The sequence below is a fragment of the Priapulus caudatus genome, unplaced genomic scaffold, assembly GCF_000485595.1.
Source record: "Priapulus caudatus unplaced genomic scaffold, Priapulus_caudatus-5.0.1 Scaffold1094, whole genome shotgun sequence".
In the NCBI taxonomy this organism is placed as follows: Eukaryota; Metazoa; Priapulida; class Priapulimorpha; order Priapulimorphida; family Priapulidae; genus Priapulus; species Priapulus caudatus.
In genome coordinates, this window is record NW_014578155.1 from 24,261 (window position 1) to 38,348 (window position 14,088).

Sequence of the window (14,088 nt, forward strand, 5' to 3'; positions counted from 1 at the left end):
GACGAAAACAAAGTAAAGTTTGAATATATTTATTCACATATTGATAAATTGATTAATATTGATAGAATATTTACAAGTTGAAAACTATGCAAAACGCTGTTAAAACGGTGTCATACTCTTCTCTATTATGAGCTCTTGATATATATATATATATATAGTAGCACAGCCTGAAGTCAGAATCCCTGTCTTTCGCTGTAGCGCGCCATTGTTCTTCTTGTATTAAATATTTGTATGATGTAATATATCAGATGTAAAAAAGCAGTGTATGCAATATTAACTCATGAGCTGTGACTGATTATTGTAAGTAGTTCTTGTACACATAATGGCGCTATAGTAATTGACTTTATTTGCGATAACAAGTGAAATGTTTGTCAGAGTTTTATTGCACAATGTTATCCTAATCTAAGTGTCATATTACTTACAGTTTATGGGGTGCTGCCTTTCCTGAAGGCTGTGCTTGGTACCATGCTCCCTATGCTTGGCATGGCGAAGCATGATAACATGAGATGGGTATTCTCTGCTGGTAAGCATTATCCCAAACCATCTTTGTTGAGCAAGCATATTATACTTCAATATTCTTAAATTATTATTGCTTGTTCAAGTTTTTCATTCTTTTCTGTCAGATGGATGATTGCTTGAATTTTGATGTTGTGTATGGTAGTACATGCTATTTATGTGACTTTAAAATAGAGTATTAAAATTTTATTGAACGAGTGTTTGTTTTTATAAAGATTTTTTTCACTGAATACATGTATCAGTATTGGCTTGCTACCTCATATATGAAACCAAGCCATTAAGCACTTTTTAAATATCATTCCAACAGCTTGCTTTTTTTCTATGCATCAGCTCTAGCGAAGTTTAGTGAAGCGATATTGGAATACATAGCAAACATCGATAAAGCACCTGATCCAACAGTGACAGGTGCTGTATTCATCAGTGAGATAGACTGCGCATATGATGTACTATTCAATGTGTGGCTGCAGTCAAAAGAACCTAAGGTACAGAATCAGTAGTATGCATTTTCCTTACCTTCTGCTGGAAATATCGTTTGAATCGATCAATTCCATCCTACGACTACTTCTAGCAGTTGTTGTGTTGGTCTTCGGTCATCCCGTTTGCATTCTTCATTACATTTTCCTAACTTCTTTGTCTCAAAAGCTACGATTGGCAGTCGTTGAGGCTCTAGGACACATGGCACACCTAATGGAAAAAGAGAAACTGGAAGAGCAGCTTCCTAAACTCATATCTGGAATCATGAAACTCTATCCTAAACATCAGGACAGTTCATTCCATATAACACAGGTGTGCACACATGAGCATGCAGCTTAATTCTTATATGGAGCCTATGTGTAGCAAGTGCAGTTGAAATGCATTATTGTATACAACATTAAACTAAAGGTGATATTGGAATATGCTAGTGCTAAGAGAAGTCATTTAGTCATGTAGTATTGGCAAATAAATTAACCAAGCAATTGTTTATAAAACTGTAGTTCAGCATGTGAATGCTTAAGTATATAGATTTCAATTCTTAGAGAGAATCCTAGACATCATATTATATGATGTATACTGTCTAGGATTCTCTCTAACAATTGAGATATGACATGTGGCCATGAAGCATATTTCTTAAGAAAATTTCAGTTTATCATGTTGTACATTGTAATTGGTGGGAGAGAGTTAAAGAAGGTGTCATTTTGCTACTATAATGCATATTAATGCATTCTGAATTTACAGGGATTAGCAATGGTTCTTGATGCAGCCACATCAAATGGCAGTGCAGTTCTTGAAACACAAGTTGAAGGACTTCTAACGCTACTTTTCACGCAGGTATTTTACATTATATAAAAGGCACTTCACAACGACAACTCAATATTCATAGCATCATACTAATATATTTGAGGAATTCAAACATTTCTATATTTACATTTCCTAACACTATTGTGGCAATATTTTTATTGACGTATTATGCAGAACACAGTGTAAACAAATTTAGATAAATGTACATTTTATTACTAAATAGGCATGTCAACCACCAGTCTACAATAACCAGGGCATGCTAAGAAACCAGAATGAGGTCCTCAGATGTTTTGATATACTAGGCAAGTGATACCTTTCCTAATAAAATATCCGTATTCTTCCCCTGTGTAAACTATCTTTTAACATTCTCACGTGAAAACATATAACCGAAATACAGTAACAAATAATTGACAGCCAATTTTAATGTCTTGCTTTGTTTGATACAGCGAGGATATTTTCGGATCGGATGCTGGCAGGACTGCTTCACAGGTTGGAGTCAACAAGCGAGAAGGTGCGCATTGGAGCGCTGCGTGTGTTCCGGCATCTCATCAATGCCTCAGGTAAACCATCTCATCAATGCCTCAGGTAAGCCATCTCATCAATGAGATGTCCATAGGAAGTACCTTGCAAGCTGCGAAATCTTGATTATTTTTTTCTCACAGATCTTTTTAACATACACTACTGATACGTTTCCGCGTTGTTACTCTAATGATTTTTCTCACAATTATTGTGAATAAAATTTATATTTATATACATATTTAATATAATATGTGATTTTGTGCAGTAGAGAAGCTCACTGCGAGAATATTGCACTGTTATAATACATACTGTGACAGCTGCACTTAAGACGAAAACTCCTAAAAGAGCCGATCTAAGAAATCGGTACATGATTCTGAAAGAAAGAATCGTGAATAATTAAAAACGTATTGACATAAATATCATATATAATCGTAATAAAATAGGGATGTGTCGATATGTTGGATACACATCTACATTATTGAATAGGTAGGTTCATAATACAAAGTCTATAATTGCTAGAAATTTTGCAGCGACCACAGTTGCGAGTTGGTTTGACACGGTTTATCCATCACCTTTTCCGTATGCACGAGCTTACTCATTGTTATATTCATATTCAAAATAAAAAATGCGATGCTGAAGAAGGAGAAAAATGAAGACTGAAATAAGATGCTCACCAGTTGATTCGGACACCCGCGTCGTCCTCCCTGCGTGTTTTTGCGCGCGCGCACGTCACCCCAAGCAAACTCCTTTCGCTAGCGGTAATGCACGAGTAGGCATTTATAGCTTTGTCCCTGATTCCTGACCCACTTTTGAATGCAGAGAGAATGACGTAGTATGGACTTTCGAGATGTTTGCTGTCATTGTGAGCGAACAGAACGCGTGCCGGAGAGCAGCGAGGCTAATTTCCCTTTACGTGTGCTCATCGTTCAGTAAATGATTGAGGGAATAGTCCTTGAGGGGTGTTATCTGCTGGACATAGGTCTTATAGCTACCGACGAACGCCAGCGAACATCCCAATCGGCTTGCAGTACGAGGTTATAGGCAGTTATAATTACTGGGGGTGCCGCTTATTTTCCTCGCAGTAATTATGTGTTTTTCTGTCGTATTTGCACGCAGCCGAAAAGGTCAATATATGGTTAGCGTAATTTACTTTTCGTGGCCAAAATGCATTTTCGAAAACATTCCACGAAAGCTTAATTTTAGAGCTAACCCGTTTGTTTTAGCGCATGTGTGCTGCGTGTGTGGTGATCTCCCTTACTACGGCCGGTAAGACATGAGTACGAGCTACGCGTGAACCGAAAAGAATACTTAATAATATTTCGAATTAAAAATCTTACACGACCTTTAGGGGAACTTGTATATGCGCTACGGGTGAACCGAAAAGGATGCGATATTACTTCCTATCTCAAACCTTGCACGGCCTCAGGGGGCACTTGAGTATGATCTGCGGGTGAACCGAAAATATTAAATTAATACTTCCTCACGACTCATCTTGCACGACCTCAGGGGGAACTTTCATAATGAGATCGTGGTTTTTGATTCGGAACTGGAGTGTCAAGCGTATGCGTTTGATGTATAATTTCCCTAAGAGTTTTTTTAATGTGCGTTTGTCTTTGAGGCGTTACTGACATGGATCCGCATTAATTATGTACGTTTGTGACCGACCAGGGCGAAGCTTCATGATTAGTAAGCTGCTTCTAATTGTAATGATTACTCTAAGGCTGCGTTAAGCGTTAACAAAATACTGGCATAGATAATATGAATTAATTACGTACGTTTGTTGTCATCTGTGGCGAACATAGATGAGTAGTAAAGTAACAAAGCCGCCCTCTGAACAGCCAAGATGATATAGATTAGGTGTAATTACCTGATGGGTTGCTCAGCTATGTAATAAAGGCAGTCTTTGTGCACAGACGCATGCACGATGATAGCATCACGATGCAATGATGCGTCGTGCACGATGCAGTGGAAGCGTTGCAAATGTTTCGAATAGTGTCTTGTTAACTAGGTAATATATATATATATAGTATTATGAATATTGCAAACGCAGTCTGCTTTTTTTACTTTTATACTTACCGGGTAAATCACATTGTAAATTTATCTTAGACGTGATAGATTTTAGTAACAACATAAATATTGTAATAAACTATATTTATCGTAGTAGCCATATGTATAACGTATACGAACATGAAAACAAGTTAAAAAACCAGGTTTTTTTGCTTGAAACCTGGAAATTGTTTCATCTCATCCTTGAACGAAGTATTCAATTAAGAAGAGGATGAGTCCATCTACATACCCTGTTAATATGAGTTCTAGTGATAAAGTATAGTAAAAACGCCACCACAGTTCGTGCACAGCCGTAGCACTGTTGCGGAAGTTTCACAAATTTATTATACCCGTTGTACGAAGGAAGTATAGTAATTCTCTTGATGGATGCATGGTTGCTTAAGCTAATTGCTAAGCACAAGGGGGCACAGAGTGACTCTATGAAGACATGTTTTGCACGTTTCTCTGTCTAGAGCTATAGTAAAGTTCTAGGGTGCCTATATACTTTGTATATAGGGACCCTACTAGTAACAGGGAGGTGCTGTTCCAAGCGAGGTCAGGCAACAGTATCATTTGCAGCATGAATATAGGTGGCTACAAAATACAGTGGGTGGCTTGATTTCGTCGTAATTTAATTCAATTTTATATATAATTTTAATTAAGTGACCGAGTAACATGTGATAAAAGGCGCCCATTAGATGAGGCATTCCCCGTGACGACATTCTATTTCATGGAAAAAACTCTGGTTCGAGAACAAGTTGTAAAGACATCTTTCATTGCAGGGTTGTCGTATTTTGGGGGTAGTTTTTTTATCATTTATCATGCACCTATAGATTATAGGAAAACCTCTATTTAATAACAGAGCTGTTTTTTTTTATCATTTAATATGACAATTTATATTTTCGGGAGTAAATAATTGGTATAAGAGGGATTAATGTATGTGGTTAACTCTATCATGAACATGATACATTCTACTGACCTTTATACTTCACTGATATATATAGGCAAAGGAGGCAGATACAATACCATGCTATGTGTTGAATATAAGCCTCGTTCACACGAGACCTCGTATTTATGAAATACGGTATTTGCGAAATACCGAATGTGTGCATGCTCATGAATATGTTCAGTGATTGGCCGATGTTTTCGAACGTGTTTGAATACAATGATTGCATCGCATTCATAAACATTTATATACATCACGTTACGTGGATAACGATAACGTCATTTCCCTCGCAGGTACGCAGTTCATAATGAAGAAGGCTTCAGTGATCTCTGGCCTGAAGATAATGCTGAATGAGAACAGCAACAAGGTGAAGAAGGAATTTGTTCAAGTCATCGTCGCCCTCGCTCACCACGACTACTTGCGTGAGGAGGGAGGTGACCTGATGATCCAGTTTATTGTCACCCAGTGCTCACTGCCCAATGATCCACCACAGGTACCCCTTATAGCAGATTATTGTCTCATCGTAGATAGCTACTGAAGATTACGTTAAATCGTCTCGATAGGGATGGGTATAGTAATTTACTCTTGTTAACATCAGTGGTGCTAGGTGATCTGTAAATACTGCTAATTACATGAACCATTTTAAAGAGAAATCCCTATATTAATCGGTTCTTGTCACCATGTAACACACTCGCCAACACAATATGCAACAACACATACACACACGTTATACATCATGACAAAACGCTATCGAATTAGAAATTTAAAAATAACAATGCATGACGATGCTGGCAGAAGAAGTAGAAGTTCAGCTTGAATGAAAGAAACAAATATGAGATATAAACTAAAAAAAAAAATTAAATACGTACCATTATTTTATAAAATTAGTTAATTTATATATCTAGATAATATGATATATATGATATATATATATATATTATAACTATATAATTAACTAGATAATAACCATGAAATAAAAAAAAATATTTAAACAAAATTAAAAAATAAAAAAATAAAAAGAAAGATATTTTTTAAAATGTGGACATGTCGTCGGCTAACGGTCCATCTGCCCGACAGGTAAAAGAGGGCACCGGACGGCGGATGCTGGTGAGCGGCGGAGGGCTGCCGCAAGCATAGTGCGACAACGTGCTGCCGCACTTCTCGTAACGAAACCGTCACACGACGTGATGGCAGCCAGTGCTGTGGCGCGGCTGCTGCTGTGCAGTTCGTTGCCGACAGACATGCGACACGCCGTACAGCGCTGGCCACCGTCTGCCGGCGTGCGGCCGCACATGCTCGGCCGCGCGTAAAGCGTGAGAAGAGAACGCAGAGGACTACGAGATCAGCCTATGTGCGGCACAGTGAGTGAAGAGAGCGCACACGTGTGCAAGCAGGCAGGGGATGGGTGATGGGAGGGGGCGGAGTAGAGGTGGTGGTGACGGGCGAGAGGGATGGGGAATGGGTGATGTGGGGGAGTAGGGATGGGAGGGGGGAGATGATGGTGGGGAGTAGGGACGATGGTGTGCGGGGAGTAGGGATGGTGTTGGGGCTGATGGTCAGGAGAGTAGGGAAGAGGTAGTGAAAGGGGTGTAGGGATGGTGGTGGGGTGATGGTGGGGGAGTAGAGGTGTCGTTGAGTGGAGTAGGTATGGGAATGGGGTGAGTGGTGGGGGAGTAGGGAAGATGGTGGTCAGCAGGGAGTAGGTATGGGGATGTGGGTGATGGTGGGGTGGGGAGTAGGGATTGGGTGGGGTGATGGGTGGGGAGAGTAGAGGATCGTGGATGGGATGATGGTGGGGGAGTAGAGATGGGGATGAAGGTGGGGGAGTAGAGAATGGGATGGGGTGATGGTGGGGTGGGGAGTAAGGGATGGGGATGGGGTGATGGTGGGGTGAGTAGGGATGTGATGGGTGATGGTGGGGTGGGGGAGTAGGGATGGGGATGGGGTGATGGTGGGGTGGTGAAGTAGGGATGGGGATGGGGTGATGGTGCAGGGAGTGAGATGGGGAATGGGGTGATGGTGGGGGGAGTAAAGGGATGGGGTGGGGGAGGTAGGGATGGGGGTGATGGTGAGGGGGAGTAGGGAATGGGGATGGCGGTGATGGTGGGGGGAGTAGAGATGTGGATGGGGTGATTGGTGGGGGAGTAAGGGATGGGATGGGGTGATGGTGGGGGAGTAGGGATGGGATGGGTGATGGTGGGGGGAGTGAGGATGGGGATGGGTGATGGTGGCGGGAGTAGGAATGGGGGTGGGGGAGTAGGGATGGGGAATGGGGTGATGGTGGCGGGGAGTAGAGATTGGCGGATGGGCGTGATGGTGGGGGAGTAGGGATGGGGTGGGGGAGTAGGGATGGGATGGGGTGAATGGTGGGGCGGAGTAGGGATGGGGTGATGGTGGGGTAGTAGGGAATGGGGATGGGGTGAATGTGGGGGGAGTAGAGAATGGGGAATGGGGTGATGGTGGCGCGGGAGTAGGGTGGGGATGGGGTGATGGTGGGGGGAGTAGGGATGGGGTGGGGAGTAGGGATGGGATGGGTGATGGTGGGGGGAGTAGAGCATTGGGGATGGGGTGATGGTGGGGGAGTAGGGATGGGGATGGGGTGATGGCTGGGGGGAGTAGAGGGATGGGGATGGGGTGATGGTGGGGGGAGTAGGGATGTTTGGGTGGGGGAGTAGGGATGGGGATGGGTGAATGGTCGGGGGTGAGTAGAGATGGGGATGGGGGTGATGGTGGGGGGAGTAGGGAATGGCGTGGCGGAGTAGGGATGGGGATCTGGGTTGATGGTGGGGGGAGTAGAGATGGGATGGGGTAGAATTATGTGAGGGAGTAGAGATGGGGATGGGGTGATGGTGGGGGAGTAGGGAAATGGGGGTGGGGAGTAGGGATGGGGAAATGGCGGTGATGGGGGGGAGTAGGGATGGGTGATGGTGGGGGAGTAGGGATGGGGATGGGGTGATGGTGTGGGGAGTAGACGATAAGGGGAATGGGGTGATGGTGGGGGGAGTAGAGATGGGGTGGGTGATGGTTGGGGAGGGATAGGGAATGGGGTGGGGAGTAGGGATGGGATTGGTGTATGGTGGGGATGATGGGCGATGGTGGGGAGTAGGGATGGGATGTGATGTGGGGGGAGTAAGGGATGGGATGGGGTGATGGTGGGGGGAGTAGGGATGGGATGGGGTGATGATGGGGGAGTAGGGATGGGGTGGGGGAGTAGGGATGGGGATTGGTGATGTGGGGAGATGGGGCGATGTGGGGGGAGTTAAGGGATGGTGGAGTGGGGTGGATGGTGGGGGCAGTAGGGATGGGGATGGGTGATGGTGGGGGGAGTAGGGAATGGGGATGAGGTGGATGGTAGGGGAGTAGAGATGGAATGGTGAATGTAGGGGGAGTGGGGATGGGTGATGTGGGAGGAGTAGGGATGGGGATGGGGTGATGGTGGGGGAGAGTAGAGATGGGGTGGGGGAGTGTAGGGATGGGGATGGGTGATGGTAGGGGGAGTAAGAGATGGGGCATGGGGGATGATGGGGCGGGAGTAGGGATGGGGTGGGGGGAGAGTAGGGTGGATGGCGTGATGGTAGGGGGGAGTAGAGATGGAATGGGGTGCTGGTGGGGGGGAGTAGAGATGGGGTGGGGGAGTAGGGATGGGGATGGGGTGATGGTAGGGGGAGTAGAGATGGGGATGGGGTGATGGTGGGGAGTAGGGATGGGTGATGGTGGGGGAGTAGAGATGGGGTGGGGGAGTAGGATGGGATGGGGTGATGGTAGGGGGAGTAGAGATGGGATGAGGTGATGGTAGGGGAGTAGAGATGGGAATGGGTGATGGTGGGGGGAGTAGGCGATGGGGTGGGGGAGTAGGGAATGGGATTGGGCTGATGGTGTGGGAGATGGGGCGATGGTGGGGGAGTAGGGATGGGGATGGGGCTGATGGTGGGGGAGTAGGGAGGGGATGGGGTGATGGTGGGGGGAGTAGGATGGGATGAGGTGATGGTAAGGGAGTAAGATGGGAATGGAGTGAGGTAGGGGGAGTGGGGATGGGTGATGTGGGAGAGAGTAGAGATGGGGATGGGGTGATGGTGGGGTGGTGGAGTAGAGATGGGGATGGGGTGATGGTGGGGTGGTGGAGTAGGGATGGGGTGAGTGGTGAGGGGAGTAGGGGTGGGGGCTGGGTGATGATGAGGTGATAAGGAGTGGTGGTGGGGGAGAGATGATTGTGGGGGAGTCGCGATGGTCGTTGGAGTAGTATAGAGAGTGGTGGGTGAAGTGGTGATGGTAGGGGAGTGGGATGGTGGAAGGGGGAGGAATGATGGAAAGAGGAGTATGGATATTGGTGAGAGGATGGTAGGTTCGAGGGCGAGTCATCTGTGTGGATATATATCTATGATATAGTAAAGTTGTTCAGCGAATTAGTCGTACTCGCCCATAACTAGAGAACTCCGCAGCCTAGAGGAAAACTAAAGATATTTTCGGAATCAGCACGTCTGGGAGGTGAATTTCTTATTATTTTTTATTGTTTGGGATGGGATGGCATGGCATGGCATGGCATGGCATGGGATGGGATGGGATGCGGTGCGATGGGATGTGATGGGATGGGATGGCATGGCATGGGATCATTGTCATGGGATGGGATGGGATGCGATGAGATGGGATGGGATAGGATGGGATGGGATGCAGTGCGATGGGATGGGATGGCATGGAATGGGATGGATGCATGGATAGATAGATAGTTCGATTTTTTGGGCATTTTCCTTTCAACCAAGCGGTCACCAACTGAGTAACGCCACTGATTTCCTCGGGCAACGCCGGGTATCCCGCTGGTATATATATATATATATAGTTATTCGTATGATATTTCCACCTGATGTATTAGATTGTGCTGGATTATGAGCCAGTTTAAGACAGATGTGTTAATTTGTTGGTCTCTATTTTTGCAGCAAATATTCCCAAGCCTCATGAGCTGTTGGCAAGGTTGCTAGTAAGTAAAGCTAATTCCCATCATTCTTTAACTTCATTGTTATGGAAACAGTAACTAAATCTCTATGTATAGTAACACTTGTCATTCCTGTTAAGCAATTTCAGTCTCTATATTACGAAATTACATTAACTCATGTTTGCATGTCATAGCCCCTGCATCAGACAGTCAGACTTTCAGTCTGTCTGTCACAGTCTGGCCGGACATTCAGACTGTCAGTCAGACAGTCAGACATAGCCCCTGTCAGAAGGATCTATGATTATAACAGTCTATTTGATGGTGTTAAGGTGTTGACTGCCCATCCGAAGGCAGGCAGGGGCAGAGGTGCACATGTATTAAAGCTGATGAAAGCGATGTCTCCCAATATAAACAAGAGCATCGTGGCATTGTGGGACACTGTCATCCCTAAACTGATACAATACCTTGAAGGTATGTGTATTTTATTAACTATACTGACAAACATAGTATAGGCTTCGTAATTAACAAAACTAATTATGCTATAAAATGCAGTCTAGTGTAAAATGTAGTCTGTGGCAGGGAACAGAGCTCTATAGCAATCACAATGAAAAATATTTGTACAAAAACTTTGTGTAAATCATTTGTGCCTAATTTTGCTTGTGATTTTGCCAGCTGCAGAAGATAAGGAGGAGGAGGACTGGTCACAAAAGAGCTGGGAAGATCTTATTCTCAAGGTACAATTTCTAACGTAAGAAAGGTACAGCTAAGGCAATTGGTATATTTGCATTCACATGTATACACACATGCACACGCAGACGCACACGCACACGCACACACATGCACACACGCACACACGCACACACTCACTCATACGCACACGCACACGCACGCACGCACGCACGCACGCACGCATGCACGCACGCACACATGTATGCACATGATGATTAATTATTTGCCAATCTGTCGTGCTTTTGTTGTTTGCAGTTGTTGTCAAAGACGCTAGATGAAGTGGACAGTGAGGACTGGACGTCTGAACTAGGTGCAACACTTGTGAAACAGATACCGTTGTACACGGAACAGCCAAATGATAAGGTAAGTTGATTACCAGCTTCACATATGTTATAGATTTCGGCTTATATCCTGTATCTTCGATCAGCCTGCACCCAGATCTGGTAGTTTTATTGTGAACTGCCTGTGTAACAAATTTTTTGAATGGCCATACGTTGCTGGTTAGAGTTTCTCTTCAGACTCAACGTCCCTGTGTCATGTTTCCAACGTTAGAAAGGCTTGAGGGATAGTAGGTCACGCACATGTGAAGGTTCAGGAACATTAGAAGTCAGGGCCACACAGATGTGTAAGCTAAACCAATGAAAATTACTATCTATTTGCCTGTCTGCCCATTCATCTGTCTATCTCATCCCATCCCATCACATCTCATCCATCCATCCATACATCTATCCATCCATCTATCCATCCATCCATCCATCCATCCATCGGCATGTGTGCTGCGTGTGTGGTGATCTCCCTACTACGGCCGGTAAGACATGAGTACGAGCTACGCGTGAACGAAAGAATACTTAATAATATTTCGAATTTAAAATCTTACACGACCTTTAGGGGAACTTGTATATATGCGCTACGCGCGGGTGAACCGAAAAGGGATGCGATATACTTCACTATCTCAAACCTTGCACGGCCTCAGGGGGCACTTGAGTATGATCTGCGGGTGAACCGAAAAGATTAAATTGAATACTTCCTCACGACTCATCTTGCACGACTTCAGGGGGAACGTTCATAATGAGATTTCGTGGTTTTGATTCGGAACTGGAGTGTCAAGCGTATGCGTATTGATGTATAATTTTCCTGGGAGTTTTTTTAATGTGCGTTTGTCTTTGAGGCGTTGGGTCACTGACATGGATCCACATTAATTATGTACGTTTGTGACTGACCAGGGCGAAGCTTCATGATTAGTAAGCTGCTTCTAATTGTAATGTGTTGTCTAAGGCTGCGTTAAGCGTTAACAAAATACTGGCATAGATAATATGAATTAATTACGTACGTTTGTTGTCATCTGTGGCGAACATAGATGAGAGTAAAGTAACAAAGCCGCTCTGACAAGATGATATAGATTAGGTGTAATTACCTGATGGGTTGCTCAAGCTATGTAATAAAGGCAGTCTTTGTGCACAGACGCACGCGCTTATGATAGATCACGATGCAATGATGCGTCGTGCACGATGCAGTGGAAGCGTGTGCAAATGTTTTCGAATAGTGTCTTGTTAATAGGTAATATATTATATATATATATATATGATATATAGTATTATGAATATTGGCAAACGCAGTCTGGCTTTTTTTACTTTTAACTTACGGGTAAAACACATTGTAAAATTTATCTTAGAGCGTGATAGATTTTAGTAACAACATAAATATTGTAATAAACTATATTTATCGTAGTAGCCATATGTATAACGTATACGAACATGAAACAAGTTAAAAACCAGGTTTTTTGCTTGAAAGCCTGGAAATTGTTTCAATCTCATCCTTGAACGAAGTATTCAATTAAGAAGAGGATGAGTCCATCTACATACCTGTTAATATGAGTTCTAGTGATAAAGTATAGTAAAAACGCCACCACAGTTCGTGCACAGCCGTAGCACTTGTTGCGCAAGTTTCACTAAATTTATATATCCCGTTGTACGAAGGAAGTATAGTAATTCTCTTTGATGGATGCATGGTTGCTTGAGCTAATTGCTAGGCACAAGGGGGCACAGAGTGACTCTATGAAACATGTTTTGCACGTTTCTCTGTCTAGAGCCTATAGTAAAGATTCTTAGGGTCTCTATATACTTTGTATATAGGGACCCTACTAGTAACAGGAGGTGCTGTCCAAGCGAGGTCAGGCACAGTATCATTTGCAGCATTGAATTATAGGTGGCTACAAAATACAGTGGGTGGCTTGATTTCGTCGTAATTTAATCAATTTTATATATAATTTTAATTACGTGCGAGTAACATGTGATAAAAGGCGCCCATTAGATGAGGCATTCCCCGTGACGACATTCATTTTCATGGAAAAAACTCTGGTTCGAGAACAAGTTGTAAAGACATCTTTCATTGCAGGGTTGGTCGTATTTTGGGGGTAGTTGTTTTTATCATTATCATGCCACTATAGGATTATAGAAAACCTCTATTTAATAACAGAGCTGCCTTTTTTATCATTTAATATGACATTTATATTTTCGGGAGTAAATAATTTGGTATAAAGAGGATTAATGTATGTGGTTAACTCTATCATGAACATGATACATTCTACTGACCTTTATACTTCACTGATATATGTTAGGCAAAGGAGGCAGATAAAATACCATGCTATGTGGTGAATATAAGCCTCGTTCACACGAGACCTCGTATTTATGAATACGGTATTTGCGAAATACCGTATCTGAGACAAATACGCGGGCCGAGCGTTCACACGCTGATTCGCTGGGCTCCAGAAATGCCGTATTTGCGAGCTGCGAGCTGCGAGCTGCGAGCTGCTTTAAACAATCAAGCGAACAATGCGAAATAAACAATCGATGTGCACCAACTGCCGGATCAAATACGTAGACTGGTCCGCCGCTCGACGTTCCACTCGCGTTACACTGGAACTGTCGAGCGCGGAGGCAGTCTATAAAATACGCGACTTCAGAAATCGCGGTATTTAGCGTTCACACGAGAAATGCGCGGTCAAGAGATCCGGTAATTTCTCAAGCACGCAAATTATTCGGGTCTGAGAAGCCGCGTATTTACATCAAATACCGGATCTGTTTAGATATCCGTATTTCTTGGACCGCGCATTTTGCCTCGTGTGAAT

At 43.9% G+C, this 14,088-nt stretch overlaps 1 protein-coding gene across 1 annotated transcript in view; it reads left to right on the plus strand.

Annotated features, from left to right (window-relative positions):
• Positions 1-14,088, plus strand: part of LOC106815345 (maestro heat-like repeat-containing protein family member 1) — a 56,957-nt gene that overhangs the window by 21,615 nt on the left and 21,254 nt on the right. Inside the window, exons 5-16 of the mRNA XM_014819792.1 lie at positions 425-523; positions 847-998; positions 1,159-1,302; positions 1,732-1,824; positions 2,018-2,096; positions 2,241-2,354; positions 5,599-5,798; positions 6,531-6,666; positions 10,237-10,277; positions 10,562-10,703; positions 10,905-10,966; positions 11,217-11,324. Of these exons, the coding sequence (XP_014675278.1) occupies positions 425-523; positions 847-998; positions 1,159-1,302; positions 1,732-1,824; positions 2,018-2,096; positions 2,241-2,354; positions 5,599-5,798; positions 6,531-6,666; positions 10,237-10,277; positions 10,562-10,703; positions 10,905-10,966; positions 11,217-11,324 (1,370 nt within the window). The remainder of the gene's footprint in view (positions 1-424; positions 524-846; positions 999-1,158; positions 1,303-1,731; positions 1,825-2,017; positions 2,097-2,240; positions 2,355-5,598; positions 5,799-6,530; positions 6,667-10,236; positions 10,278-10,561; positions 10,704-10,904; positions 10,967-11,216; positions 11,325-14,088) is intronic.